Genomic DNA, 27,353 nt, shown 5'->3' on the forward strand with positions numbered 1-27,353 from the left:
GGGGTTGGTTTTTCTTTTTGAGTCTTCTGCTTGATTATTTTGATTTTCTAGGAATCTGGTTTTGTCAACTGATTTAATTCCCCATAGGGTAGATATCTCTGCTTTTGAGAGAACAGCAGGAATAGAATGGACAGAATGGGCAGATAGTAGAGCAAGGGTGTCTAACCTTGTCCAACTTTAAGACTCGTGGACTTCAACTCCCAAAATTCTCTAGCCAGCATGACTGGCTGAGGAATTCTGGGAGTTGAAGTCCACAGGTCTTAATATTGCCAAGGTTGCAGACCCTTATGGTAAAGCATCCATGAGTCTAAATGGAATCTTGTACAGGCTCCCTTATCTCTGATAGCATCACTGCCCACTTCAGCAACTCAAGAAAATCAATAGTGCTAGACCCCATGTATGACTCCATGTCATTTTATCCTCTTTGCACATATGATTTTACAGCCTAGCATATCCATTATTGACAACAACGGGATTTTGTATAGCCCCTCAATAGGAGGGTCTTTCTGAAGAGGCAGATGACCCTCTAGGGCAGACATGTCAAACACAAGGCCCGGGGACCGGATCCGGTCCGTGAAGTGGTTTCATGTGGCCCGTGAAGCCATCCTGGAAACAGGGAGAGAACGGCCCCCACTGCCTTGGCCCTGGCCCAGAGACCCTCCTTCCGCCAGAGACCCTCAGATCTGTCCCACTCCTGCCCAGGCCCCCATAGGCACCCTTGATGCAAATGATGTAGAGCTGGCCACGCCCACCCAGTAGGCCATATGCACTTTAGCCACGCCCACCCACTAGGCCACACCCACCCTGGCCATACCCACCCGGCCCCCTGAGGGCAACCACAATTCTGATGTGGCCCTCAATGAAATTGAGTTTGACACCCCTGCTCTAGGGCAGTGATGGCGAAACTTTTAGAGACCTAGTGCCCAAACTGCAACCCAAAACCCACTTATGTATCATTGGGTGTCGGGCAGGCATGGCCCATTGGGTGGGCGTGGCTGCGGTAGTCACGGCAGAGTGGGTGGGCGTGGCCACCTTGATGTTGCTCATGGGGAGGGATGCAAAATTGTCCTGCGGCCACGGATCCGTGCTCCGGAGGCTTGGAAAAGGCCTCTGGCACCCGGATCGGCCATGGGGGGGGAGGGGCGCGAAATCGTTCTGCAGCCTGGACTTGTACTGGCAGCTGCCTCCACCATCCAGCCTGGATCCGCCCACCTCTTGCAGCTGCTCCCTGACTCCCAGCGCAGAGAGAAAGAGAGCGAGAGTGCAGGCGCACGTGGAGAGGTGGAGGGGAGCAGCCTGGCCCCACATCCCTCTGGGGTGATGGCGCACGTGCCCACAGGGAAAGCTCTGCGTGCCGCCTGTGGCACGCGTGCCATAGGTTTGCCACCATGGCTCTAGGGACAAGGTTTCAAGGCCCCCGGATACCTGGAGGGGACAGGGGTTTTTTTCTGTCAGTGAACCCAAATCATAGAAGGGGCAGCTAAAGACTTTAAAAAATTCTACTCACCAATAAGGTAGCAATGGGGATGTACTGATCTTTCTCTTACCTGCAAACCAGATTAAACACGGTATCCTGGGACTCAACAGCTTACGGGAGGCCAATGGGATGCTAGGAACTGCAGCAACAGGAAACAAGTCCCACACCCCTGTTGTGATTCAGGGTCAGCCTGTGGGTTCGGCAGTTGGGTCGGATGACTCAGAGGAGGAGGAGGGGGGTGTTGAAGACCTTGCTGAGGGGGTTGAAGATCTTGCTGATGAGAGCCCTCAGCCAGGCCCCTCCCACTTGGTCACCACGGAGACCCAGCTGTGTGAGCTTGACAGCGTGGATGAAGATGACCCACAGCTGGCCCTGTTCAAGGACACCCGACGCAGGAGGCAGTCAATTAGGAGTAGACAGAGGAAGGCAATGGGGCTTCTCAGAAGGAGGCAGAGAGAAGCCACGCCCTGAACTCTATATAAGGGGAATGTGTGGGGAGAGCTGGTTTGCTGAAGGCAACCGCTTGGATAGTTCGTGTTTCTTAAAGCTCCGGTTTCTTGGTTCATGTCTTGTTTGTTTTTGTAGCTATAAATTTGGCAGGCGTAATTCCAGCCTCTTGCCTTATTGTAAAAGGGGTTATCCCTGCCTTTTCTGCAGGGCCGGTAGCAGGCTGGTACAGAACAACCCCATCTGTCAAGTCCCAAGAACCAAGATCAACAGGTGGATGCTACTTAAGAGAAGTTTCCTTTATTGTTTTTCATCTATAGGCAGAATCTTGATAGATGAAAGCAAGCATTTGCATAACTACAGTTATACCCAATCTATTTCCCAAAGCACCAGAAGGCAGAACAAAAAACAATGGATGGAAACTAACCAAGGACAGAACCAAGTTAGAACTAAGGATACATGTTTTAATGGTGAGAGCAATCAACCAATAAAATAGTTTCCCTTCAGAAACTGTGGGTGGTCCATCACTGGAGGCTGGATAACCATTTGTCTGAAATGGGATAGGGCCTCCTGCTCAAGCAGGGGGTTGGACTAGAAGACCTGCAAGGTCCCTTCCAACTCTATTATTCTATGTTCTACTCTGAGAAAAGCTAGTGAGGAGATGTTTAACCCTCTGTCTGTCAATCAAACTTTCCAAGCTCTGCTGCCTCTTTGCCCTCTGAAAAGCAGCCCCTCCCCTCTGGGAATCCAGACAACATTCCACCACATCCTTTTAGTCACTTCCCGATCAGATTACTGCAATGTGCTCTGCATGGGGCTGTCCTTGAAGACTACCCTGAAGCCACAATCGAACCCAAATGCAGCGACGTTGATGATGGGGATTTCTTGTTATGCAACATAGGACCATACTCTGTGAGCCGCACCGGCTCCCAGTTTTACCCTCCAAGTATAATTTAAGATTATCACCTTTAAGGCCCTATAGGGCACAGAAGCAGTGAAGAGTGTGCTTTTTTGCCAGGATGTTGCCTGCTCCACATGCTCTGAGGGTCCCTTCATTGGCATTTTGTAGGACCCAGGAGGCATGTCTTCTTGGTGGTGGCCCCTATTATACAGAATGACCTTGGGACCCTGATTGTCTTTAGAAAGGCAGTCAAGATCTGTCTCTTTTTCCAGGTCTTTGGGGAAAAGTTAGCACCTCAACTGGCTGATGCAGTTAATAATAATAATAATAATAATAATAATAATAATAATAATAATAATAATAATAATAATAATAATAATAATAATAATAATAATAATTTTATTTGTATACCGCCCTTCTCCCGAAGGACTCAGGGCGGTGAACAGGGCAAACATATAAAAGTACAAGAATACAAAAATTAAAAAAGAATTAAACGAGATGCCCCTTACAACAATAGATTAAAGTACATTTAAAACAACAATAAAATCCAAACCCATCCCCCATCAGGCCAGGCCGGCTTGTTCGAACAAATAAGTCTTCAGATCGCGTCGGAAGGAGCGAAGGTCGGGCGCCATCCGGAGCTCAACCGGCAAACGATTCCATAAATCCGGGGCGCCCACAGAGAAGGACCTCCCCCTGGGGGCCACCAGACGACACTCTCTGACCAGTGGCACCCTGAGTTGGCCCTCTCTGTGGGAACACACAGGGTGGAGGGAAGTTGACGCCGGCAGAAGGTGATCCCTAAGGTACTTCGGACCCATGCCATGTAGGGCCTTGAAAACCATTACCAGAACCTTGAATCTCACCCGGAAGACAACTGGGAGCCAATGCAGCTCACGGAGCAGAGGTGTAACATGGGAGTATCGGGAGACTCCCAACACAACTCTCGCGGCTGCATTCTGTACCAGTTGGAGCCTCTGAGTGGTCCTCAAGGGCAGCCCCATGTAGAGAGCATTGCAGTAGTCTAAACGAGAGGTTGTCTAAACGAAATAGTTGTTGCTATTTGCGAGTTATTTATCCATTTGATTTTTATCCAGTCTTTTTTTATAATACGGCAAACATACCTAATACAGATAGTCCTCAACTTACAACTATTCATTTAGTAACTGTTCAAAGTTACTACCGCACTGAAAAAAGTGACATGACCATTCTCCACACTTATGATTGTTGCAGCATCCCCGTGATCCTGTGACCAAAATTCAGAGATTTGGCAATTGGCATGTATTTAGGACAGGTTGCAGTGTCCCAGGGTCGCCTTCTGACAAGCAAAGTCAATGGGGGAGCAGATTCCCTTAACAACCATGTTACCGACAACTGCAGTGACTGTGGAAAAATGTTGTAAAATGGAACCAAATTCACTTAAATATATCTTACTTAGCAACAGAAATTTTGGGCTCAATTGTGGTTGTAACATGAGGACTACCTGTAACTCCATTCTCCTATTTTCTGCACAGCAATTGCCCCTTTGGTTTCAATTCTTTCACTATGGTTTGGAGGTTTCTGTATTGTGGTTTTATATCCTCTTCCTTAGGTTTTGTTAAATGTATCTTGTGAGCTGCTCAGGATCAGTTTGATTTGAGTTGGGTGGCCCATATACATATTTTAAGTAAATAAATAACCTGGAGAAATCATTGGGGAGGATTCTCAGAGTGCATAAATGAATGGGTGTTACTGAGTTCTTTAGTTCCAGAGATATGCAAACTGGGATTGTGCTCTTATTTTATTACTTGCACAGTACACACCTTGTTTCCTCAAAAGTTCAGCCTTTCCATCTCCTGTAAGCACCTCACTTCAATATAAGCAGCTACATCGCAAATGAACCCCCAACTGCAACAGCATGTTTAGAATTGCAATTATATTGCCAGTTCCTATCAAATAGAGATAATCCTGTTGGTAATGCAATATTTTTCAACTCTGGCAACTTTAAGATGGGTTACTTCAACTCCCAGAATTCCCCAGCCAGAATGCTGGCTGGTGAATTCTGGGAGTTGAAGTCCACCCATCTTAAAGTTGCCAAGGTGCAAAACACTGCCGTACAGTAATTCATTTCTGTGTCAATATAATTAATTTTTCTGAGAGAGAGACTGATCTCCCACGTGCCTTCCAACTCACTTTATGGTTAGCCCCTCGACGAGATAGGCAGCAAATAAATTTTAACCAATACATTCTACCACGTACGTCGTCCCTTTTGCATCCAACTGCTTATTCACTAGTAAGTTTACAATTGCAATCTCAGGCTGCAGCCCTTAACACGTTTCGTAAGGCCACCAATCCTATCCTTAAGACAACCTGCACTCCTAAAGCGGACTGAATTTTAGTTAATTGGGAAAAATTAACAGCCTTGACCCCCAGTGCGGACTTTCCTTTCCGCCAATCAACCCAGGCGCATCCACAGCGCTGTCCAGATTTTTATTTTTATTTTTTTGCAGCCCAGGCTGGCAGCCCTAAACCAGGGGTCTTCAAACTTGGCCCTTTTATGACTTGTGGACTTCAACTCCCAGAATTCCTCAGCCAGCCTGGCTGAGGAATTCTGGGAGCTGAAGTCCACAAGTCATAAAAGGGCCAAGTTTGAAGACCCCTGCCCTAAACGGACAGGGCAGCCCTAAACCAGGGGTCTTCAAACTTGGCCCTTTTATGACTTGTGGACTTCAACTCCCAGAATTCCTCAGCCAGGCAAGCCTGGCTGAGGAATTCTGGGAGTTGAAGTCCACAAGTCATAAAAGGGCCAAGTTTGAAGACCCCTGCCCTAAACGGACGCCCTCCTCCCCCGAAGCCACCCGCTCCGCTCCTCTCTCCCCCCTCCCGCCGCCTGGGAAGGTGGAGACTCGGCGGGGAGGAGGGTCACAGCCTCGGCTGCCCTCCAACCTGACGCTCCCTGGCTGGGCGGAGACCAGGCAGGCGGCTCTTCCCCCACCCTTCCTTCCGTCTCCACGTTGCGCCAGGGCGAGGCAGTCGCGTCGGTGTAGCCAGCCGCGGTCTCGGGAGGCCGGGCGTCCCGATCTTCGCTCGGGAGGCCGGGCGAGCCGTTCCAAGAGGCGCCTCCGACGGCTCCCCGCTTCCGGCGCGGCGTCATGTCAGGCTTGGATTATCTGGCCGCCGAGTGCCTGATGTCCATCTCCAGCGGGGCCTTGATCCACCCGGCCTCCAGCCTCATCAGCGCGAAAGAAGAGCGAGGCGGCCGTCCCCCTTCCCTCCCCAGCGCCCGCCAGCCGGGGCGCCCGGACTCGGCGCTTTCGGATTGCAGCGGGAGCTGCTCCTCATCGCCCGGAGGGGCCGAGCCGCCAAGCGGCGTCCCGGTTCTGCCGCAAGCCGGGGAGCTTCCCCGAAGAGCCGGCGCGGACAGCCCCGCCAGCCACTCCGCCATCTCCCCGGCTAAAAGGCACCAGTGCCCTTTCCAAGGCTGCGTTAAGGTCTACGGCAAATCGTCGCATCTGAAGGCGCATCTCAGGACGCACACCGGTAAGAGCCGAGCCGAGCCGAGCCGAGCCCGGGATTGGATCCCGCCTTCCCTCTCCCTGTGGCTCCCGGCTGAGACCCCCCCAACAGGGTGCCCCGGAGCCCTGCAGAAAGAACCCCCTCCACCGCCTCTCCGTCCGCATCCTTCGGGTCCCACTCGGCCACCCTTCTTCCCGCTTCCTCCTCTCCCCACTCCCCACCCCCACGGTCTCCACCCACCGCGCCTCTCTCGGCTTTGGCGCACGGATTTCCTTTCGGTCCGGGTGGGAGGCATGTCGCAGGGCTTGGTCGCTTTCCTATAAGCTCCCTTTGCTTCTGCAGGCTTTCGCCTCCCACCCTCTCTGGATCCCTCCAAGGGGGAGGAAAAAAAAAAAAGAAAGATGCCGCCGCCACCTCCCCACCCCCAGCCCCGGGGATCCTTGGCCCCACGTGCTTGGCCGGGCGTCTCGAAAGCGAAAGTGGATTAGAGAAGGGAGGGAGGGAGGCAGGGGGAAACTTTGGCGACCCCCTCCTTGATCGGTGCGGGTATTTAGCCTTAGGGCAGCGTTTCCCAACCTTAGGAACTTGAAGATGCGTGGACTTCAACTCCCAGAATTCCCCAGCCAGCTATGCTGGCTGGGGAATTCTGGGAGTTGAAGTTCACGCATCTTCAAGTTCCTAAGGTTGGGAAACGCTGCAGGTAATGGCCTTGCCCCTGCCGATGGCGCAGTAGAGCCTCCACCTTCTAAAGTAGGCTACCGTAATAGAAAGGAACTCCAGGCGCGCGCCAGGGAAGCGTTTCCCCTTCCTTACGGCTCTTCCGAATGTAGTCTCTGCCTTTCTGGCAGGCGGGCCCCCCCCTCAGAAGGAAAAGGGGGGGTGGGGGGGTGTCTTTCTGGCTCGCTTAGAGCCCCCGCCCCTTCCGAAAGGTTCCTTTGGAGATGGCTGCGAGCTTCGAGTCTCGCCCACTCTTGTTGGCAGAGCCTGGTGTCTGCTTGCCTAAGGACGGTCGGACGGGCGGAGAGAGGTGGGGCCATCCGGGGTGGCCTGATGGGATGGGGGCCTGCCCGTTGGAACTTAATCCCAGGGCGGGGAGTGGATTTTTTTCCCCATGGATCCAGAGCCTCTTCTCCCTGCACGGCTACCCCCCCCTCCACCAATTGAAGAGGGACACAAAGGGTGGTACAATTGTCGCTGCACCCGGGGTGGGTGGAGCAACGCGCGAGCATAGAAGCCGCGTGGGTGTGTCCGCCAAACGACCACCTCTCTCTGCCTTGTCCATGCCAGCGCAAAGCTTGGCTCTGCGGAAACGAGAGGAGATTTTTTAAAAAAACATAAAAAAGAGTTGAATTTTGCCAAGAAGAGCCAGGGGTCCAGCAGCAAATATATATATATATATAGATATATACACAAATATGAGCTGTCACCGGTGTGACTACTGCCTGTCGATGGCCTTCAGGATTATATATATATATATATATATACATACATACATACATACATACATACATACATACATACATATATATATATATATATATATATATATATATATATATATAGTTGTTAGTTGCGAAGTCGTATCCGACCCATCGCGATCCTATGGACAATGTTCCTCCAGGCCTTCCTGTCCTCTACCATTTTCTGGAGTCCATTTAAGCGGTCGCGGTCTCTCTCTCTCTCTCTCTCTCTCTCTCTCTCTATATATATATATATATATATATATATATATATATATATATATATATACATCTCAGTTTCCCTTTAAATTCTTTGTTAGTAATTTACACACACACACACACACACATAAATATATATATATATATATATATATATATATATATATATATATATATATATATATATATATATATACACACACACACATATATATATATATTTGGGATTTATATGCCGCCCTATCTCCCGAAGGACTCAGGGCGGCTAACAACAATAAAAACAACAATACAAAAGTTGTTTTGGGAGTCACTTCTTTGCCCTGTGCTTGGAATTCTCTCCCAAGAGAAATTATTCAGCAGGACCTTGAATGAGGGTCCTTGGAAAAGACCAGTGTAATCTGAAGTGTGGATTTGGGGCTGGGAAGAGGAGGAGTCGGTTCAAACTACCCCTGGTATTGGAAATCCACTGATGACCTTCAGAAGTCCTTGCTCAAGTTGCCCTACTTATGCAGGGGTGTTGGGAGGGCCAGCAAATGACTTGATGCCATCTTGTGGAGGATGCTAATTCGGTGGGGTTCACTTGTCAGGGACCACACCTCCCAAAACTGGGTACAAAGTCAGTGCAGATGTGTTCAATGTGGTGTGACTTGGGGTGAGTTTACGAGAGGCTGTTTACAGCTTGGTTTGTACAGAACAAGGGCTTGTACAGAAGACAAGTTGGCTGCCGAGATCGTTCACTAATGGGGTGGGTTTAAAGGAGGGCCCTCTAGGGCGGTTCTTCCCAACCTGGCTGTGTTTGCCACTCTGCAACTACAACTCCCAAGATGCCTCGCTGAGATCCTGCTATATTTCTAATACGCTCAATGTTTATCCATCTGTGCATGTAAAAGGAGATGGGGTTGGGAAAAATAGGATGAATTTTGATAGCAGGGATCCTTTGAATGTGCCAGGAGAAACCTCGGCTGCTTGTTTTGCATCAGCTATGTTTGGTGCCCTTAATCCTCTGGTGGGCGGATAGCTGGGTTAAGCAGCTGGCAGGATTGTGTAGGCAAAGGCATAAAAGCTTGATTTTTTTTAAAAAAACCAACAGTGTGGGAGAGGCTTTCTTTGCCCAGATGCTATCATGTTTAAAGTTGGTGGTTTCTCCGACCTTGCTGAAGCTGGCACATGAATGCGTTTACAAGTTGTTAAGCACACAGGGTCTTGCAACAGTCGGCCACTTGTGCAGACCTGTTCCACAAGCAAAGATTTGGACATGATTTTTTTCTAACTGTTAGAAGAAAGCCAAAGGATGGTATTGCAGGGTCATAAAGACCCTGGATGGTAAAGCACTGGATATAAAGAGAAGAGTGTTAAGTGGGGAAAGCCGAATGCCCCGTGGCTAGCAGTGGGCAGTAAATCCAGCAAAAATGTATTATTCCATGCCTGCACACATTTAATTATAGATATCCTGCCTTTATTATTTTAGAAGTAACTCAAGGCAGCGAACATAGCTACTGTAATGCTCCTTCCTCTTATTTTCCCCACAATAAGCCTGTGAAATGGATTGGGCTGAGGAAGAGAGTGACTGACCCAAAGTCGCCCAGCCAGCTTTCAATGGGTAAGCTGAGACTAGAATTGGAGAGCCAGTTTGGTATAATGGTTAAGGCACCAGGCTAGAAAAGTGAGACACGGAGAGTCTTCTTAGGCACGAAAGCCAGCTGGGTGACTTTCGGCCAGTCAGCCCAACCCTCTTCACAGGGCTGTTATTGTGGGGAACCATAGGAGGAGGAAGGTGTGTTGGATATGTTTGCTGCCTTCAGTTATTTGTAAAAATAATAAAGGTGGCCCCCAGGGGGAGGGCGTTCTCTGTTGGTGCACCGGATCTTTGGAACCATCTTCCGGTCGAGCTCCGGATGGTGCCCGATCTCCGCTCCTTCCAGCGCGATCTTAAAACCCATCTCTTTGAACAAGCTGGCCTGGCCTGATGGGACGGGGTTGGATTTTATAAATGGATTTTAACTGTTAATCTGTATTAATTTATTACGGGCACTGTTTAATTACTTTTTAATAATTTTTAATTTTTGTATCTTGTTTTTATGTATTGCCCTGTTCACCGCCCTGAGTCCTTCGGGAGAAGGGCGGTATACAAATTAAATTAATAAATAATAATAATAATTAAATATAAATAATAAAATAAACTCAACAGTTTCCTGGGCCTAAAGTCACCCAGCCGACTTTCATGCCTAAAACAAGACTAAAACCCAGAATCCTTAATGCCAAACATAAGGAAAGCTGTGAAGTCATTTGGTGCTAATGTCCTGTTCTTCAAATATAAAACTAATCTTGCCCTCTCGTGAAACTGTCCTCAGTTGGAGACTGAAATGAGGTCTTTGCAGATGTAATTTGGGCAGAAGGCAAGGAGCAGGGACGAAATGTACTCCCTGTGATTTAAACATCAGTCAACACCAGGCAAGGGACCTCTCTCCCTTACCTTAAGCTGTTGAGTTGCAGAAAGTTTAATGAAAAAGTGGATTTGTGTGTGTAAGAAATGGAGGCTTGGTTCCAGGACTAAAAGAATACCACTTTGGTCTAATGGTTAAGGCATCAGGCTCATTGGCTCTCAGCCCAACCCACCTACAAGATTGCTGTTGTGGGGAAAATAGCATGAGGAAGGGGTGTTGGATATGTTTAGGGGTTTGAGTTACTTGTAAAAAATAATAAGGGTGGGATAAAAATAAATAAACTAACATAATTAAAAAAAACTATTGGGTCAAATGTGGGCCTTGCTTTGATTTCTACTGCCTTCACCCTCTACTACTGATTTCCACAGCATTTGTTTGCATCTGTCAAAGTTAAAAAGGAGTAGAATTTCCGTGCTCTATCCAGCAAAATCCTTTCTTCTTCAAAAGAAAACTTCAAAAAGTGATTTTCTTTCAGTGGATTTTACAGTAAATGAAGGTTAACTTTTTTTTCATGGTGGTAGTCTTTTTCTTAATCGTCCTAAAAACTTGCAGTCCTAGTTTTCAGCTTTTTCCACATATTGTGTTACGTTTTGAAACATGTTTTTGTTTTCCCAAATTTCTTTCTTGTGCCAGGAAATCTCTGTCTGATTGATGACGACATGGGAGGTTTTTTTTGTTTTCTTTTTTTCATTAATTAGTTTAGAAGAGGACAAAATATAGGCAAAATACCAAGATACACTACAATAAGAAAGTTTAGTTAAGCAATCCTTTACAAATAAAACCAGGAAAAAAAAGCGAGAGAGAAACAAACAAAAAAGGTGTGCCTTATATATTAAAGTTTACAGTCACTGGTTTACTAAAATACCACATCATATTCTAGTAATCAGATACAAAATATTACTCTGAAATTGTCCTAAAATCTATAGCACAAAAGAATTTGCTTAACCTTCTGATTGATGGAAAATGCTGCCTTCTCCACAATGGATAAATTACATATTTCCAAATGTCAGTCTTTAACATCTGGAATAATACTGGAAATTCCCCAATCTCTCAAGATTATGTTTTTAGCCTACACCCATGTGGAGATTGTGAGACTGATTTCTCACAGTCAACTTCCAGAGTTTTGTTCTATCCTTTAACATCACACTACCATCTTTAATCTTTAAGGATTTCTCCATAAATCTATTTTAAGTATAGGTAGCCCTTAACCTGTGACCATAATTGGGTCCAGAATTTCCATTGCTAAATGAGGTGTGGTTAAGTGAGTAACACCTATTTTATGATCTTATTTGCCACAGTTGTTAAGTGAATCGCTTCAATTGTTAAGTAGTTAAGCAAATCCAGCTTCACTTGTTGACTTTGCTTATCAGAAGCTGGCTGGGGTGGTTGCAAATAGTGATAACCTGACACTGGGAATCTGCAACCATTGTGAATACATGCTGGTTACCAAGCACTTGAATTTTGATCAAATGACCATGGGGACACTGCAGTGGTTGTAAATGTGAGGACGAGTCATTCTTTTCAGTGCCATTATAATTTCAAATGCTTACTAGAGGAATACTTGTAAGTTGAGGGCTTTCCTGTACATTAAAGTGCTATGCCTAAAAAGTGTCAGATGTTTACTGGATGGGTCAATAAACCCTCTCCGTATCTGAGAGCTTGTAGTTTTATGCAATGTGTGCTTACTTTTTTTTTTAGGAGAAACCTGTGTGTTCCCTATCCAATCATTTTCTCCAATTGCCACTTATTCATTTATATCAAGGCAAGGCAAACTGAATGACTAGATTACTGGTGCCAACATTTATACCCTTTGGCAAGTCAAACCCAACTTGGATTGTATTGTAGGCAACTAATGATGTTGCAACAATGTTCACGGGATAAGCCAGAAGATACCATTGGTATAAAGCCAGTTTGGTGTAGTGGCTAAGGCACCAGGATGGAAACCAGAAGATGGCGAGTTTTAATCCAGTTTTAGGCATGAAAGCCAGTTGGGTGACTTTGGGCCAATCACCAGGAGACTGTGAGTTCTAGTCCCGCCTTAGGCATGAAAGCCAGCTGGTGACTGGACCAATCACTCTCTCTTGGTTCATGTCACTTCACAGGGCTCATATGAGGACAATAGGAGAATGATGATTATGTACATTTGCTGCCTTGAGTTATAAAAATAATAAAAGCTAGATAAAAAAATCCAAAATAAATGATAGGCCGAAGAACTCCAATTCCTTCATAGCGTAGGCCCAACTTGGGTGAACTTTCTTTGCGTATTTTTTTTACTTGAAGCACAAGGGCCATTAAATACAAAGAATGAAAGTTTAAGAAAAATTGGGGAAAAAAACCAAAGCAAGGAAGAGTCACTTTGATGGATGGGTGGCATATAAATTTATTAAATAAATAAAAATACATATGGAAATGGAAGCCAGGAACAGCTTTTTGACAATGAAACTATGGTATGTAAGGAAAGGAATTCTATGCAGAGATCTCCTTGTTTTAAGAACCCATCTTTTTCCCTGAGAAAATAATTTTACTTGCATTGCAGTGCCACATTAGCCGACTTTGTTTTAAGCCAGGGGTCAGCAACCTGAAAGAGTGAAAGAGCCACTCGGAACCGGTTCCCTCACAAAAGGAAAAACTGGGAGCCGCAAAAAAATGTGTGCACATGCGCGTACATGCGCACATGCACAGAACAGGGTTTGACTGAAGAGTGGAGCCAAGGCGAGATATGCACCTACCCTGCATATTTGAATTGATTGGTTGAACTTTTTTAGTCCCACTTTTTTTTTTTGGGACTGCACATGGCAGAGTACTGGGAGCCGCAGGAGACGGCTGAAAGAGCCGCATGCGGCTCTGGAGCTGCGTGTTGCAGACCTGTGTTTTAAGCGGAGCTTCTTTTTCCTCTTATCCTGGTCATCTTCCTCCATTGCTCTGTCATTCTTTTTTTTTTTTAATATGCTCAAATTTAAAAAAAAGTCTTGTCTAGTCACATAAGATCCACCATCTGCTGCCTGAGGCCAACCTTCTCCCATAGGGATCCCCTGCAAAATCTCCCACAAGCATAATTAAAGGGAACTGTGTCTCTTTATGTTGTCTTTTATGTCGCTGCTTTTGGTGCCCATCAAATCTTTCATTAAAAGCTAACATTAAACCTTTAACAAGCACAGTGTTTCAAGCTACCCCCTATTTTTGTTAGGTTTGGGGTTTTCCATTGACTATCACTACTTACAAATCTGAAAGGAATAATAACCAGTTACACAATCTGCTAAACCTGCTAGGGAGGACTCCATGTCTTCTCCTTGGATAGGAGTCAGGAGTCTTCATTTTTCAATGGTTTACATAATCTTTCCCAACCTCTGTGACTTTTAACGTGTATGGACTTCAACTCCCAGAATCCCCCGGACAGCATGCTATTGTGTTATTAACAGGTTGTCAGCAGGTGAAGTGTGAGAGAGTCTCTTTAAACAACCTGGAGAAGCTACTGGGTTGAAGCCAAGTATGCAGAATATATATATGAATATATTGCAGAATATATGAATTTTTCAGTAAAGTATAGAAAAGAAACAAGAAAGATAAAAAATAGAGAAACAAGAAAGATTTAAAAAAACATTCAGAGAAACAAGAAAGATTTAAAAAAAACATTCAGAGAAACAAGAAAGATTTAAAAAAACATTCAATTTTGTGTTTTGTCCTTTTTTCTATCCAGTAATTATCACTTTAAACTTTCCCCCCACCTCTTTTGTCTCATTTTTAATCTCTAGGTTCCAAAATCACCCATTCATATTTTTCCATAGAAAGTCCATATGAATTATAATCTTTCAAAAGTCCTTATCATTTTTCTTCTCTGACCAAAGTGGTCAGCTTACCATTTCTCCAACTTCAGTTAATTTTATAAATCTAATCTTCCACTGGAAGCATTTTATTAATTTTCCAACTTTTTATATACAATCATTGTAGTTACCATATACAATATTAATTTTGCATATTTTCTATTTCCTTGTCCATAAAACTGAATAAGAATAATAATTGCATTGTGATATCAGTAATTTTTTTTCCCATCATTGCATGGGTTTGTACCCAAAATTTTGCTGCTTTTTCACAAGCCCGCCATGCATGATGAAAACAGTTCCCTTCTTTTTCACACTTCTAGCGTTGATTGGATATCCTTTATACACTTTACACAACTGAGCAGGTATTACATAGCATTGGTACCTTATTTTATAAAAGTTCTCTTAAATTATAGCACAACAATAAACGTATTCCAGTTTATTGTTCCCCACATTTTTTTGCCATAGATCCATGTTTATATCGAACCAAAATTTGTAGCCCATTTCATTATGCAGGCTTTCATCTGTTCAAATCTTAATAACAGATTGTACATTAGCTATTACATAATCATCATTCCCACATAATTCTATTTCTGATTCAGTTCTTTGTTCTCAGGTCCGATTTTCCCTTTATCCATAATATTTATTAAACTATTTTTATTTCTTTTATTAAATTTGTTTGCTGCCCATCTTACCATAAGATAACTACGGTAATAAACCTCTCCTTCATTAGATGTCGGCCTTACCAGGTAGACCAGACAGGCAACAAGACCAGATAAGCTAATTCTGTTTTATTGTAAGGCTACATTAACAAAATCTTTTAAGTCTGAAGGTACATACAAGTAGTCCCCGACTTACGACCACAATTCAGCCCAAAATTTCTGTTGTTAAGTGAAACATTTGCTAAATGAGTTTTGCCCCACTTTGACTTTTCTTGCCACAGTTGTTCAGTGAAACACAGTTAAGTGACCCTGGCTTCCACATTGACTTTGCTTGCCAGAAGGTCACAGAAGGTGATCATTTGACCCCAGGACTCTGCAACTGTCATAAATATGAGTCAGGTTCCAATCATCTGAATTTGGATCACTTGACCATGGGGATGCTGCAATGGTCATACTGCTAAGCTTGTAAGCCGCCCTGAGTCTTCGGAGAAGGGCGGGATATAAATGGAGTTAAAATAAAAATAAAAAAATAAGTGTGAAAAACTGTCGTACGTCACTTTTTTCCGATCCTGTTGTAACTTCGAATGGTCACTAAATGAACTGTTGTAAGTCGAGGACCACCTGTATTTTCCCCATCTCCTTTATAGCCTGTAAAACTAGGGAGGGTCTCTTAGTTCTTTTTCTACCCATTATGCAGCTGTGGGCTATTCCATCTCTTATCTCACCATTCCCTAGGCCAGGGGTCAGCAACCTAAAACAGTGAAAGAGCCACTCGGAACCGGTTCCCTCACAAAAGAAAAAACTGGGAGCCACAAAAAATGTGTGCACATGCGCGTACATGCGCGCATGCGCAGAACAGGGTTTGACTGAAGAGTGGAGCCAAGGTGAGATATGCACCTACCCTGCATATTTGAATTGATTGGTTGAACTTTTTTAGTCCCACTTTTTTTTTTTTGGACTGCACATGGCAGAGGACTGGGAGCTGCAGGAGACAGCTGAAAGAGCCGCATGCGGCTCCGGAGCCGCGGGTTGCAGACCTGTGCCCTATGCAGCTTTTCTTCCTGTCTCCCAAAGTCTTTTGCCACACACTATTACAGTGATGGCGAACCTTTTAGAGACCAAGTGCCCAAACTGCAACCCAAAACCCACTTATTTATTGCAAAGTGCCAGGGCCGCATCAGCATTGTGGTGCTCTCAGGGGGAGCAGTATGTGTGTGGGCATGGGTGGGCATGGCCGCTGGGTGGGCATAGCTGCGGTGGTCACGGCAGACCAGGTGAGCGTGGGTGGGCCAGGATCAGGGCAGTGGGGACTAGTCCCTCGCCATCTCTGGAGCATCCCCTGGGGGCCAACGCCGCTTGCTCACTCACTTCCTGCCCTGTCGCTTCCAAACGTCACATGCTCGCTACTCTGGCGAACTCTGCTGGGGTGACGGCGTGCGTGCCCAGAGAGAGGGTTCTGAGTGCCGCCTCTGGCACAGGTGCCATAGGTTTGCCACCACTACACTATTACATCCGATTATAAGAGAACCGTTGAAGAGTATCCATCTGTTGCTCATAGTTCCCTTGTTTCCCAGATTGCTGGGGGCAATAAGCTGACTTTGTAATAATGCCGCTTGGAGGGTGTGTGAAAGCCCTAACAAGCAGGCATATACATAGAATGAAGGCTACTGCTAAGCTTGTAAGCCGCCCTGAGTCTTCGGAGAAGGGCGGGATATAAATGGAATTAAAATAAATAAATAAATAAAATAAATAAATAAATCTTAATTTCTTCCTTATCTTGCATTAATAAATCCCCATATGTTAACCCTAGTTCTTTATCTGCTTCTTCAGTAGATGTCAACGGTGATATTTTTAGACAAAGTCTAGCTTATACTTGCTCCATATTCTTGATAATAGATATCATTCAGACCTGCATTTACTTTTATTTTACCATTCCATTAAAAAAACCCCGCCACTCAAAGCTGTTTTCTTAAGTTCAGATCTCTGCTATTATAATAGAAATCAGTCCCAGTTCAGTGCAGTTTCCAGTCTGCATGGCAACGTGTATTGTTAATTCATTGCAAGCACGAGCTACATTCTTAACCATATTGTGACTTCTGAGACCGCCTTCTTGTGTAGTAGATGTAATTACGTTGGGAATAATGGTGTCGGAATGAATATGGTACTGAATTCTTATGATAACATAAGAATTTGGGGCCCACTATCAGCCTGACAACGTGGCAAAGCTTGGTTTGATAGCTTGGGGTTATGACACAGCTTTGGGAGCACTTCAGTTACTTGGGCCTTTGATTATAAATAATCATTCCGATTCTGTTGATTAGTATCAGAAATAATTTCCCTCTTTGGTTCCTCTCCCTTGCATCCAGTGGCAGCAAAACCAAATATTTATCTCCGGAAGGTAACTCCCTGTAAGTATGCAACTTGTCTCTCACCCACGGAGCCTAAAGTTGGTTTAGAGCACAGATGGGGAATTATGGCCCCTTTATGACCTGCGGACTTCAACTCCCAGAATTCCTGAGCCAGTATGGAAACAGCTTGAGCCCGGCAGATGACTCAGGGTAGAATGAGATAAGCCGGTGTAAACCTCATTGTGACTGTTGGGTGGACAATACAAGGCTGTGGCAGAATCGCTTATCTATATCAGTGCAACCTGCTGCAACAGAAGCTGATTATAATGAGGCAAAAAATGGAGAAAGACTTGCAAAGAGCCGGTTTGATGTAGCAGCTAAACTCTTGGGGTTAGAAACTAGGCGACTGTGAATTCTAGTCCTGCCTTAGACAAGGAAACCAGCTGGATGACTTTGGATCAGTCCCTCTCTCTTGGCCCAGCTCACTTCGTAGTATTGGTGTTTCTCAGCCTTAGTGATCTTACGTTGTGTGGGCTTCAACTCCCAGAATTACCTAGCCAGTTGGGGAATTCTGGGAATTGAAGTTCATAGTCTTAAGGTTGAAAAACACTGTTTAGAGAAATAGAAGATGAGACCATTAACTACAATGCCTTGAATTGCACAAATAAAAGTGCGATACAAAGCTTACAATATATAGGAATAAGCTCCTCTGAAGTGCTTTAGGGCTCAAAGAACCTCTTATTTTAAAGGACTAAGATTAGGGGCAAAATGGAAGGTTGTGCTTAATTACTGCCAGCTTCCCTTTTAATCATGTTAATAACAAGAACAGTAATAAAGCTGTTGGTGCCTTGGATAACTGGACTCTTCTCTTTTTTTATCCTGGATTCCTCCAGAGATCTGAAGGAGGGCAGACAGAGACTTAGATAAGTTAATGCTGATGTTCAGGGTATTACTGGAGCAGTGATGTGCTAATGATAATAATGAAGGACCAGTGCAAGCCTGCGAGAAAGGGGTCTGTACATGTAAATAAATCTGTTTCTCCCCATTGCAACTAGTCCTCAAATTACAACAGTTCATTTAGTGGCAATTCAAAGGCACTGAAAAAAGTGACTTATGACCGTTTTTCACACTTGTGACTGTTGCAGCATCCTCATGGTATACGACGTGGTCACTTGAACAAAATTCAGATGCTTGGCAACCGACTCATGTTTATGACGGTTGCATTGTCCTGGGGTCATGTGATCACCTTTTGCGACCTTCTAACAAGCAAAGTCAATAGGGAAGCCAGATTCACTTAACAACCGTGTTAGAACAACTGCAGCGATTCACTTAGCAACTGTGGCAAGAAAGGATGTAAAATGAGGCAAAATTCACTTAACCCTTTTGCTTAGGAAAAGAAAAGTTGGACTCCATTGTGGTTGTAAGCTTGATTTTATCCTCCTGCATATTTTCTCTCCTTCCTTTCCTTTTTTTCCAAGTTAAAGAGCCCAAAGTTATTTATAAAACATTATCAATAGCTTTACATTTTTCTATTTTTACTACATGTATATATTGTTTTATCCTTTGGTTGTGAGCTGCCCAGACTTCGGCTTTAAGATGCATGGCCATACAGACGTATTTATTTATTTTTTATCCCTCCTTTATTAATTGACAAGTGGTGGTGAATATATCTAATACTACTTCCTCCTCCTATTTTCCTTACAACTACAATTCTGTGAGGTGGCTTGGGCTGAGAAAGCGTGACTGGCCCAAAGTCAACCAGCTGCCTTTCAAATAACAGTAGTAGTAGTAGTAGTAGTTGTAGTAGTAGTAGTAGTAGTAGTAGTAGTAGTAGTGTTGGAAGAGACCTTGGAGGTCATCCAGTCCAACCCCCTGCTCAGGCAGGAGAGACTATACCATTTCAGACAAATGGCTGTCCAGTCTCTTCTTAAAAACTTCCAGTGTTGGAGCATTCACCACTTCTGGAGGCAGGTTGTCCCACTGATTAATTGTTCTAACTGTCAGGAAATATACGTAAGGTGGGATTAGAACTCACAGTTTCCTTGCATTTGGCCCAATGAGTCAGAGAAACCTGCTCATTAAGAATAAGGAATGAAATGGAAATGATTATGTAATAGAAAAATAGGCCATATCAAGGAAAGATTAGGGCTGTAGCAGTACAGTATCTGTTGACTGATAGGGGCACTTCATTTCAGTTTAGCTAATCTGAGGGAGGGCCAATCGTCAGAATGAACAATGAATCAGACAAAAATCTTATTATGCTTCAACCATGTAGTAGTACACTGAAGTAGAATTATACAACTATTCATTCTAAGCATCTGTTCAAAATTACAATAGCACTAAAAAAAGTGAGTTACAACTAGTCCTCATAGACATGGGATCAAAACTTGGGAGCTTGGCAACTGGCGTGTTGCGACATCCTGGGGCCATTTGCGATCTTTCCATCTGGCTTCCAACAAACAAATGAATGGGGAAAAGCTGGATCCTGTTAACAACTGGGTAATTCACTTAATTGCAGTGATTCATTTAACAGCGGTGGCCAAAAAAGTCATACAATTGGGTGCAATTCACTTAACAACCACCTTGCTTAGCAGTGGAAATTCTGGTCCAAACTGTGGTCATAAGTCGACGGCCATATGTATGTGAAAAGGAATAATATTGCAGCTAATTCGCAAAATTCAAAGCATTTAAGCTGCAGCAAAATTCTCTTGATTTTTGTTCCGTATTGTCTGACAAGTTCAATATACTTCTATGCCCTGAAGAAAGAAAAAAAATCATGCTTTTAATTGTAATCTCACAGTTTTGCTGTTATTCTGATGTCAGTTGAGAAAGGCTGATCGGAGTGACAGCATTTCAGTTACAGAACTGTACCCTCATCCCCACCGCTAATCTTCTTTCTCAAGGTCCCTCATGTTCAGCCAGCTACTTCAGGGCAGAAGTCCTTTAAGCTATCTTGATACAGATAATCCTCAAGTTACGACTGTAATGTCGCCTGCCCATCTCAGTAGTAACACGTGACAGCTGTTAAACAGGTCTGTCATGTGACCAACCTGATTTTATGAGCTTTTTGCAGACCTTGCTGAGCGACTCCACGGTTAAGCAAACCAATGGTTTGCTAGGGCATGGTTTTGCTGAAAACTGGACATAAATGTTGCTTTTTGGTAACCATCATGAAACACAATGACGTCACTACAGGATGCTGCAAGCAGCATATTCAGCCACTCCAACACTCAGGCCAACCCACCTCACAGGGTTGCTGTTGTTGGGAAAATAGGAGGAAGGTTGTATGCTGGATATGTTCACTGCCTTAAATTATTTGCAAAAGCAATAAAGGCAGAATACAAATAAAGAGGCCCTGTTGCCAAGATCCCCAAGTGTGGTCACATGACTGCTGGGGAGTGGAGGTGCATCCATTGGAACTTTGAATCTGGATTGCAAATACCCCCCAGGCTGGTCCATTGGAACTTCAGATGGTCCCCAAGGAACCAGTCGTAAGTTGAGGACACTCTGTACTAATTTTGTTGGTTTTAAAGTGATTTTTGTCCTTCACGTTTGTAATGCCTGCTTGGGATGGTTTAGTATGCTTCCCTTCCCATAAAATCCTCTGGGTTTTACTAGGATAAAGAGGAAATAAATAATTAAGAGCTTATGTGGCAGTGAACTTGTTAGCTCGCTGAAGCTGTTGATTGTCATTTAGGATTTCTGTTTGCATTGTACTCAATGGGTTAGGACACTGAGCTTGTCGATCAGAAGGTCGGCAGTTTGGCGGGTCGAATCCCGAGTGCCGCGTAGCAGAGGGAGCGCCTGTTACTCGTCCCAGCTTCTGCCAACCTAGCAGTTCGAAAGCACGTAAAAATGCAAGTAGAAAAATAGGCACCACTACGGTGGGAAGGTAACAGCGTTCCGTGCGCCTTTGGCGTCTAGTCATGCCGGCCACATGAACACGGAGACATCCTCGGACAACCACTGGCTCTTCGGCTTTGAAACGGAGATGAGCACCGGCCCCTAGAGTTGGAAACGACTAGCACGCATGTGCGGGGGAACCTTTACCTTTACCTTTATACTTATTTACCTTTGGGATGAATGCTACCATTTAATTGTAAACATTACCTTAGGGCAGGGGTAGGCAACCTTGGCTCCTTTACGACTCGTGGACTTCAACTCCCAGAATTCCTGAGCCAGCATGGTTGGCTCAGGAATTCTGGGAGTTGAAGTCCACGAGACGTAAAAGAGCCAAGGTTGCCTACCCCTGCCTCAGAGGATTTTTTCTAGTGTCTTGTTTCCAGCGACAGTCAGCCTATTTGCCTATTTAAAATCTGGTCTTCAGAGATAGGTTGCTTCTGCACATGGAGGCTCTGGTACTGTGGTGGCGAACCTATGGCACACATGCCACAAGTGGCATGCAGAGCCCTCTCTGTGGGCGTGGGTGCCGTCACCCCAGTCCTAGGCCTTCAGCTGGGTTTTATAAAACCTTTTCGCTTTAGGCCTCCACTGCTGTGTGCAAAAAAAGAGAAAAGGTTCAATCAATCAATTTCTACTTCTCGCGGGGGAAAAAAATCTCACAGAGTTGGAATTGATTGATTGAGCTTTTTAGTCCCACCCAGTCTGCCGTTACCACGGCAGCCACACTCACCCAATAGGCCATGCCCTCCCAATGGGCCATGTCCACCCGGCATCCAATGATACATAACCGGGTTTTCGGTTGCAATTTGGACGCTCGATCTCTAAAAGGTTTGTCATCACTGCTCTGGTATCACCAGCTCCTGAGAGTAACCAAAATAACCGTATCTCTCTGTCTCTCTCCCTGCCTTTTTTTCTCTTTGCAGGTGAGCGTCCGTTCCCGTGCAATTGGGCCGGCTGCCAGAAGAGGTTTGCACGCTCGGATGAGTTAGCCCGCCACTTCCGCACCCACACCGGCGAGAAGCGGTTTGCCTGCCCACTCTGCGAGAAGCGGTTTATGCGGAGCGACCACCTGACCAAGCACGCCCGCCGCCACCCAGCTTTCCAGCCTGGCATGGTCCGACGATCTGACTGCTACAGAGCCTCCCCTACTGACTCAGCTGGCAGCAGCTTGGCTGGAAGCCCCGCCCCTGGCAGCCCCGCCTCTGACAGCCCCGCCCCTTAAAGGGGGCATGCCACCCTGTTTCTTGTCCTTCCCAGACCCGGCCTCTAGGGGGAGACCAGGTACTATTTCGGAGGCATTTTTTGATTCAGAAACTTGGTTCCCCCATCACTTCCAGTTATGGTTTAATATGCCTTATTTCAGGAAAAAAAAAAGGCTCCTTCTTGTGCTTGGTGGGCATTTTGATTATTGTACAAATCCCTCTCCCTGCTTGCTTCCAAGCTGTAGCCTCTATGCACATTCCCATCCCACCCAAGCAGGATTTGTGGAAACTAATCCAGCAGACTTGATTAAACTTTTGTTGATGTTCCTTTGGAACATCCTTTGTGGGCCCCAGTCAGGGGCTAACAGATGATTTCCTAGCGCTTGGTCAAAGAGATAGTCCCAACATCACACTGCCTCAGTTTTCCAGCTGCAAAGAGACTTTATTCCAGGGGTATGCATCCTTGGCAACGTTAAGACCTATGTAGCTCAAGTTCCAGAATTCCCCAGGCCTTCTGGCAGTCGAAGTCCACACAGGTCTTAAAATTGCCCAGATTGAACACCCCTGATTTTATTCCAAGGTCTGTGCTTGGTATTGTTGGGCCTGTTCAGCTCAACTCTTCCCTATCATGGTGAGAACGTTGATTTTCACATTTATTGTAGCCCTCAGGAAAAGAAAGTACCTTGTTTCACTTAGCTTTAAGCCTCTCTTTCTGGCCAACCTACAGATAAAGGAGAAACTATCGACTCTTCGCATTTAGAAGGAGACGGTGGTGGAAATGGCTCTCTATGCTTTTTGGCCCTCTTGTGTTCAATAATCAGAATTAAATTGCCTCTGAGTAGGGAGGGACCATTTTTAGCCATCAAGACTAACAGCAAAACATATGAGATCATGGCTTTCCATCTTGTCTCCTCATCCCCGGCCTAAATTGATTGTCTGCAAACCATCTTTTGGGGAAATGTAGGCCCTTTGACACTAGACCTGCAGCAAAAGTGGGAGATGATTCTTTTTTTCCCCACAGGGAAATTGGGTGTTGGTAATTAACTTTTTGACCTGATACTGTATGTAAATATATATTCCCCCCCCTCCCCCAGGTCAACTTTACTTAAGGTAAAAAAGATGAGGACCTGTTTCTACGGGTGTATCTGTTTCAGGGTGTGTGCGTGCGTGCGTGCGCGTGTGTGTTTATGGTTTTTTATAAAATATGTATTTATTCCTTTAAAGATAGAATGTAGGAGACCAGTGGTAAAGCTTTATTGTCTGAATGGTTGGCACATGGGTGAACTAAACCTGAAAGGAATGGGATTTTTAGTATGACTCAGGACACCTAAAAGCACTTTTTCTCACTTTCATGGGGCTGTGGCAACTGCTCTGCACAGCTGTACACCAGGCAAGTGTGTATGTGTGTGTGTTCCTTGTTTAAAAATGGATGCTTTAATGCTTTTGGTGATGATGGTTCTTTGCAAGCTGTCAGGTGTCTCTCAACAAGGCTAGACAGGAAGCAGGCCCAAACAGGCATTTGAGGACACAAAGCTCCAGTAAGTAGATTTATGGTGGAAAAATGAATGTAGCCATTATGAAAGAATTTCAGTGATTGCTTTGTATTAAATGCAAAGTACGTGTATTGTGAAATCCAGCTTTATTTTCTGGTGGCTTCTAGTGCCCATAAGGCATAGCTGGTGTGAAGCTGCTGGTTAGTATCAGGCTGTTAGCTTCTGATTTGGAGAGAATTGGCTCTTACATAAAAGCATCTTTGAATTCCTTCAGTGCTCTGTTTCTGAAAATGTAAATCCATTTATGCAAACATGGCTGTCTTTGCACTTGCATTTTGAGAACAAGCCATGCTGTCACCATTCACAGCCTTGCAAATAAGGTGGAATGGAATAATGAGATCTGGGCAGAGGTGCCATTTATATGTTTTAAGGGATAGCAATAGAAGGAACTGGGAAGCAAAAAGCAGAAGGGAATAGATGTTGCCATATTAATGAGTCTTCCCCTTGGCCAGGGGTAAGCAATCTTGGCTCTTTTATGACTTGTGGACTTCAACTCCCAGAATTCCTGAGCCAGCACTTATAACTCTGCAGCATCCTCAGGGTCACATGATCAAAATTCAGATGCTTGGCAACTGATTCATATTTATGATGGCCACAGAGTCCCGGGGTCATGTGGTCACCTTTTGTGACCTTCTGACAAGCAGAATCAATGGGGAAGCCAGATTAACAACTGTGTTATGTAACAACTACAGTGATTCATTTAACAACTGTGGCAAGAGAGGCTGTAAAATGGAGCTAAATTCACTTAATAACTGTCTCATTTAGCAACATAAATTTTGGGTTCAGTTGTGGTCGTAAATCAAGGACTGTACTGTACAGGTAGTCCTCAGCTTACGATCACAATTAGAACCGGAACATTCATTGTTAAGCGATGTAGTCATTTAAGTGAGGCATCCCTTACACAGGCATTTTACGATCTTTTTTTGCCACGGTTATGAAGTGAATTGTTGTGGTTGTTAAGCGAGATATCACATGACCGCTTGCGAGCGTGCCTGCTGGCTTCCCCCATTGACTTTGCTTGTCAGAAGCCAGCTAGGAAGGTTGCAAATGATTATCACCTCACCTTGGGATGCTGTAGTGGTCATAAGGGCAGTTGCCAGACACCCAGACTGTGATTATTTGACCGCTTGGAATGCTGCAATGGATGTAAGTACGAGGACCGGTCATAAGTCACTTTTTTCAATGCAATTGTAAATTTAAAAACAGTTTACTTATAAATGGTTGTAAGTAGAGGACTACCTGTAACTTAGGCTAACCCTGACAGCAATCTTTCCCTTGGGTTGACTCCAGCTTCTAAAGCAGGGGTCAGCTGGCTGGGGAATTCTGGGAGTTGAAGTCCACAAATCTTAAAAGTTGCCAACGTTGGGGACCCCTGTTCCTATTCTGGGAGGGGAGGGAATGGTTAAGGATCGTCTGGGGGTTACAAAGCAATTGAGGTAAGCAGAATGATAACTGGGGAGAGGAGAATGTACACAAAGTAGCCCAGGAAATAACATCCACCTGGTTTAACTTGAAATAGGAATCCAACTGGAGTAGCATTAAATTTTGTGTCTTCAAATGCAGCCCTGTGGACTGATTCCAGGATGCACTGCGCCATCCTTATTTATTTGAACTCAGGACCCCATTGATCCTAGGCCTTACAGATTTCCAGTGGTCAGAAGCAATGGCAGGACAGAGAATTTATGGTATTGGAAAGAGGCACTGTAGCCAATGAGTTAATCCACAACTGTCCATTGCAAGAAAGCAATCTGGATATCCAGCACAGAGTTCACTGGTGCGTTTGATCATTGGTTCCAGATTGATCATTGCTCTTGACATAAGGAAGGCTTTGTTATCACTGAACAAGAATATGCTTTTGCATAAGTTTAAGACCATTGTTTGGTGTCCTGGCACTGAAGGAAAATAAAACAGGTTAGATGTCTTCTTTTGCTTGAATAACTTCTGCTCTAGAAGTTTTGGGTGCCTACCGTATTTAGATTTCTGAAGTGCTCCGGGAGTGAAGTGGAGTAAATACCTTATCCCATACATGGCATTAGGCAGTTGAGTGTTTTTTTATAGACAAATGGATATATTTTAAAAGGACCCATCCTTCCTCTTTTGCCATATATAATCAAACTGGTATTTTATTAAAGGAAAGTACAGTATATTTTCTTTCTTTTGAAATAATAATGAAAGCTTGCGCTTATTGCTGGAATGTATTTTTGTAGGACAAAAAACAAGTCACGTTGCACTTCCAAAGTTTTAGAGGAGAATTCTGATTTTGGTGGAAATGCTACAGTATTTTTTATTAGAACAAAAGACCCCCTTAATCCTTTCCCCATGCATTTATAACTGATAGTCTCCTCTGCTGAGATACTGGCTACAGGAAAAGGGGAAAATAATATACAGTATGTAGGAAATAAACCTCTTACCAAGAACCCCCACCTTTGCCAGTCTTGCCATGATTTTTAAAGGTTTATAATCCCAGAACCTCTATGGCAACTGCTAGATCGAAAAGTGATGAGAATGGTTTTTCAGACGCATTTATTTTACATGATTATATACACGTGTTTATGCTCTAGTGGATCCTCTGCTTTAAAATCCATCTCTGTATTTTGATCAGTGTATCTGTTGCATGCTGTTGTGTGCTGTGTTTGAATTGAGAAGGAGTTATTTTCATTTTCTCCAGATCTGTATTTTTAATAATAAGCACTGAAGTTTGGTGCACCATTTTGTGTGTATTTTCTCTGTTCTATTTTTAAATAAAACAAACAAAAACAGGCTCTTCTCTTTAACCTGTGTGCGTGAAGAGATTTAACATTTTTTGTTTGTGTGAAAAGATTTAACATTTATATATTTTGACTCATTTGGTGAGCGGCGTGGTAAACTAATGGTGAAGAGGCTCTTCTCCCACCTGAAAGCTGAGAATTAAATCTTGGGTAGCGGCAGATATTTCTCTCCTAGGGCACAAAGGAAAAATATCTGCTACAAACTCCGCGTGGCATCAGGAAGGGCATCCAACCAGTAAGTGCTCAGCTCCATCCAGTTGCTCCAACTTTACCCCAAATTAAGGGATCACAGGTTGTTAAAAAAAGGTTTATATGTGATTTATTCGCTGCCTCAATCCTAGGGTATTGCTAATAAAGTAAGATGGATACATTACATTGAATCATTAAAATGAAAATTACAAATCATGGAGGTATTTGTACAGGGCTTTTTTTGTTTATAAGGAAAAGGGTACTTTATCAAAAATCCACTTCTATTGTTTATTGATTTGTTTATTACTAAAATGGGCCAATGAGCATCTCTTTGGTGAATCCAAGTTATCAGAACTGGCATGTCTCGACATTCTCTAAACTGGTGTCTTCCAGATACATTGGGATCATATCCTAGAATTCCAAAATAGCAATCCTGTTGGAATTTTCATGTTGAGCAATCCTAGGAG

The 27,353-nt window shown here is 44.4% G+C and overlaps 1 protein-coding gene and 1 long non-coding RNA gene across 2 annotated transcripts in view; one reads left to right on the top strand and one right to left on the bottom strand.

The window, feature by feature from the left end:
• The window catches only part of LOC310632811, a 269,935-nt gene that overhangs the window by 216,876 nt on the left and 25,706 nt on the right, over positions 1-27,353 (bottom strand). The gene's annotated exons all lie outside the window — the stretch shown is intronic.
• Positions 5,829-26,681, top strand: KLF16 (KLF transcription factor 16). The gene is made up of 2 exons (XM_083348676.1): positions 5,829-6,344; positions 22,098-26,681. Exons 1-2 carry the CDS (start codon positions 5,957-5,959, stop codon positions 22,394-22,396), a joined length of 687 nt encoding a protein of 228 aa, XP_083204802.1. The 5' UTR covers positions 5,829-5,956; the 3' UTR covers positions 22,397-26,681.

Source organism: Vipera ursinii (assembly GCF_947247035.1).
Source record: "Vipera ursinii genome assembly, chromosome: 1".
NCBI lineage: Eukaryota > Metazoa > Chordata > Lepidosauria > Squamata > Viperidae > Vipera > Vipera ursinii.

Bases quoted from the DNA above. Each gene is read 5' to 3' on its own strand.
- KLF16 (XM_083348676.1), top strand. From the start codon at position 5,957: ATGTCAGGCTTGGATTATCTGGCCGCCGAGTGCCTGATGTCCATCTCC. The intron at 6,345-22,097 runs GTAAGAGCCGAG...TTCTCTTTGCAG, and splicing joins GCATCTCAGGACGCACACCG to GTGAGCGTCCGTTCCCGTGC.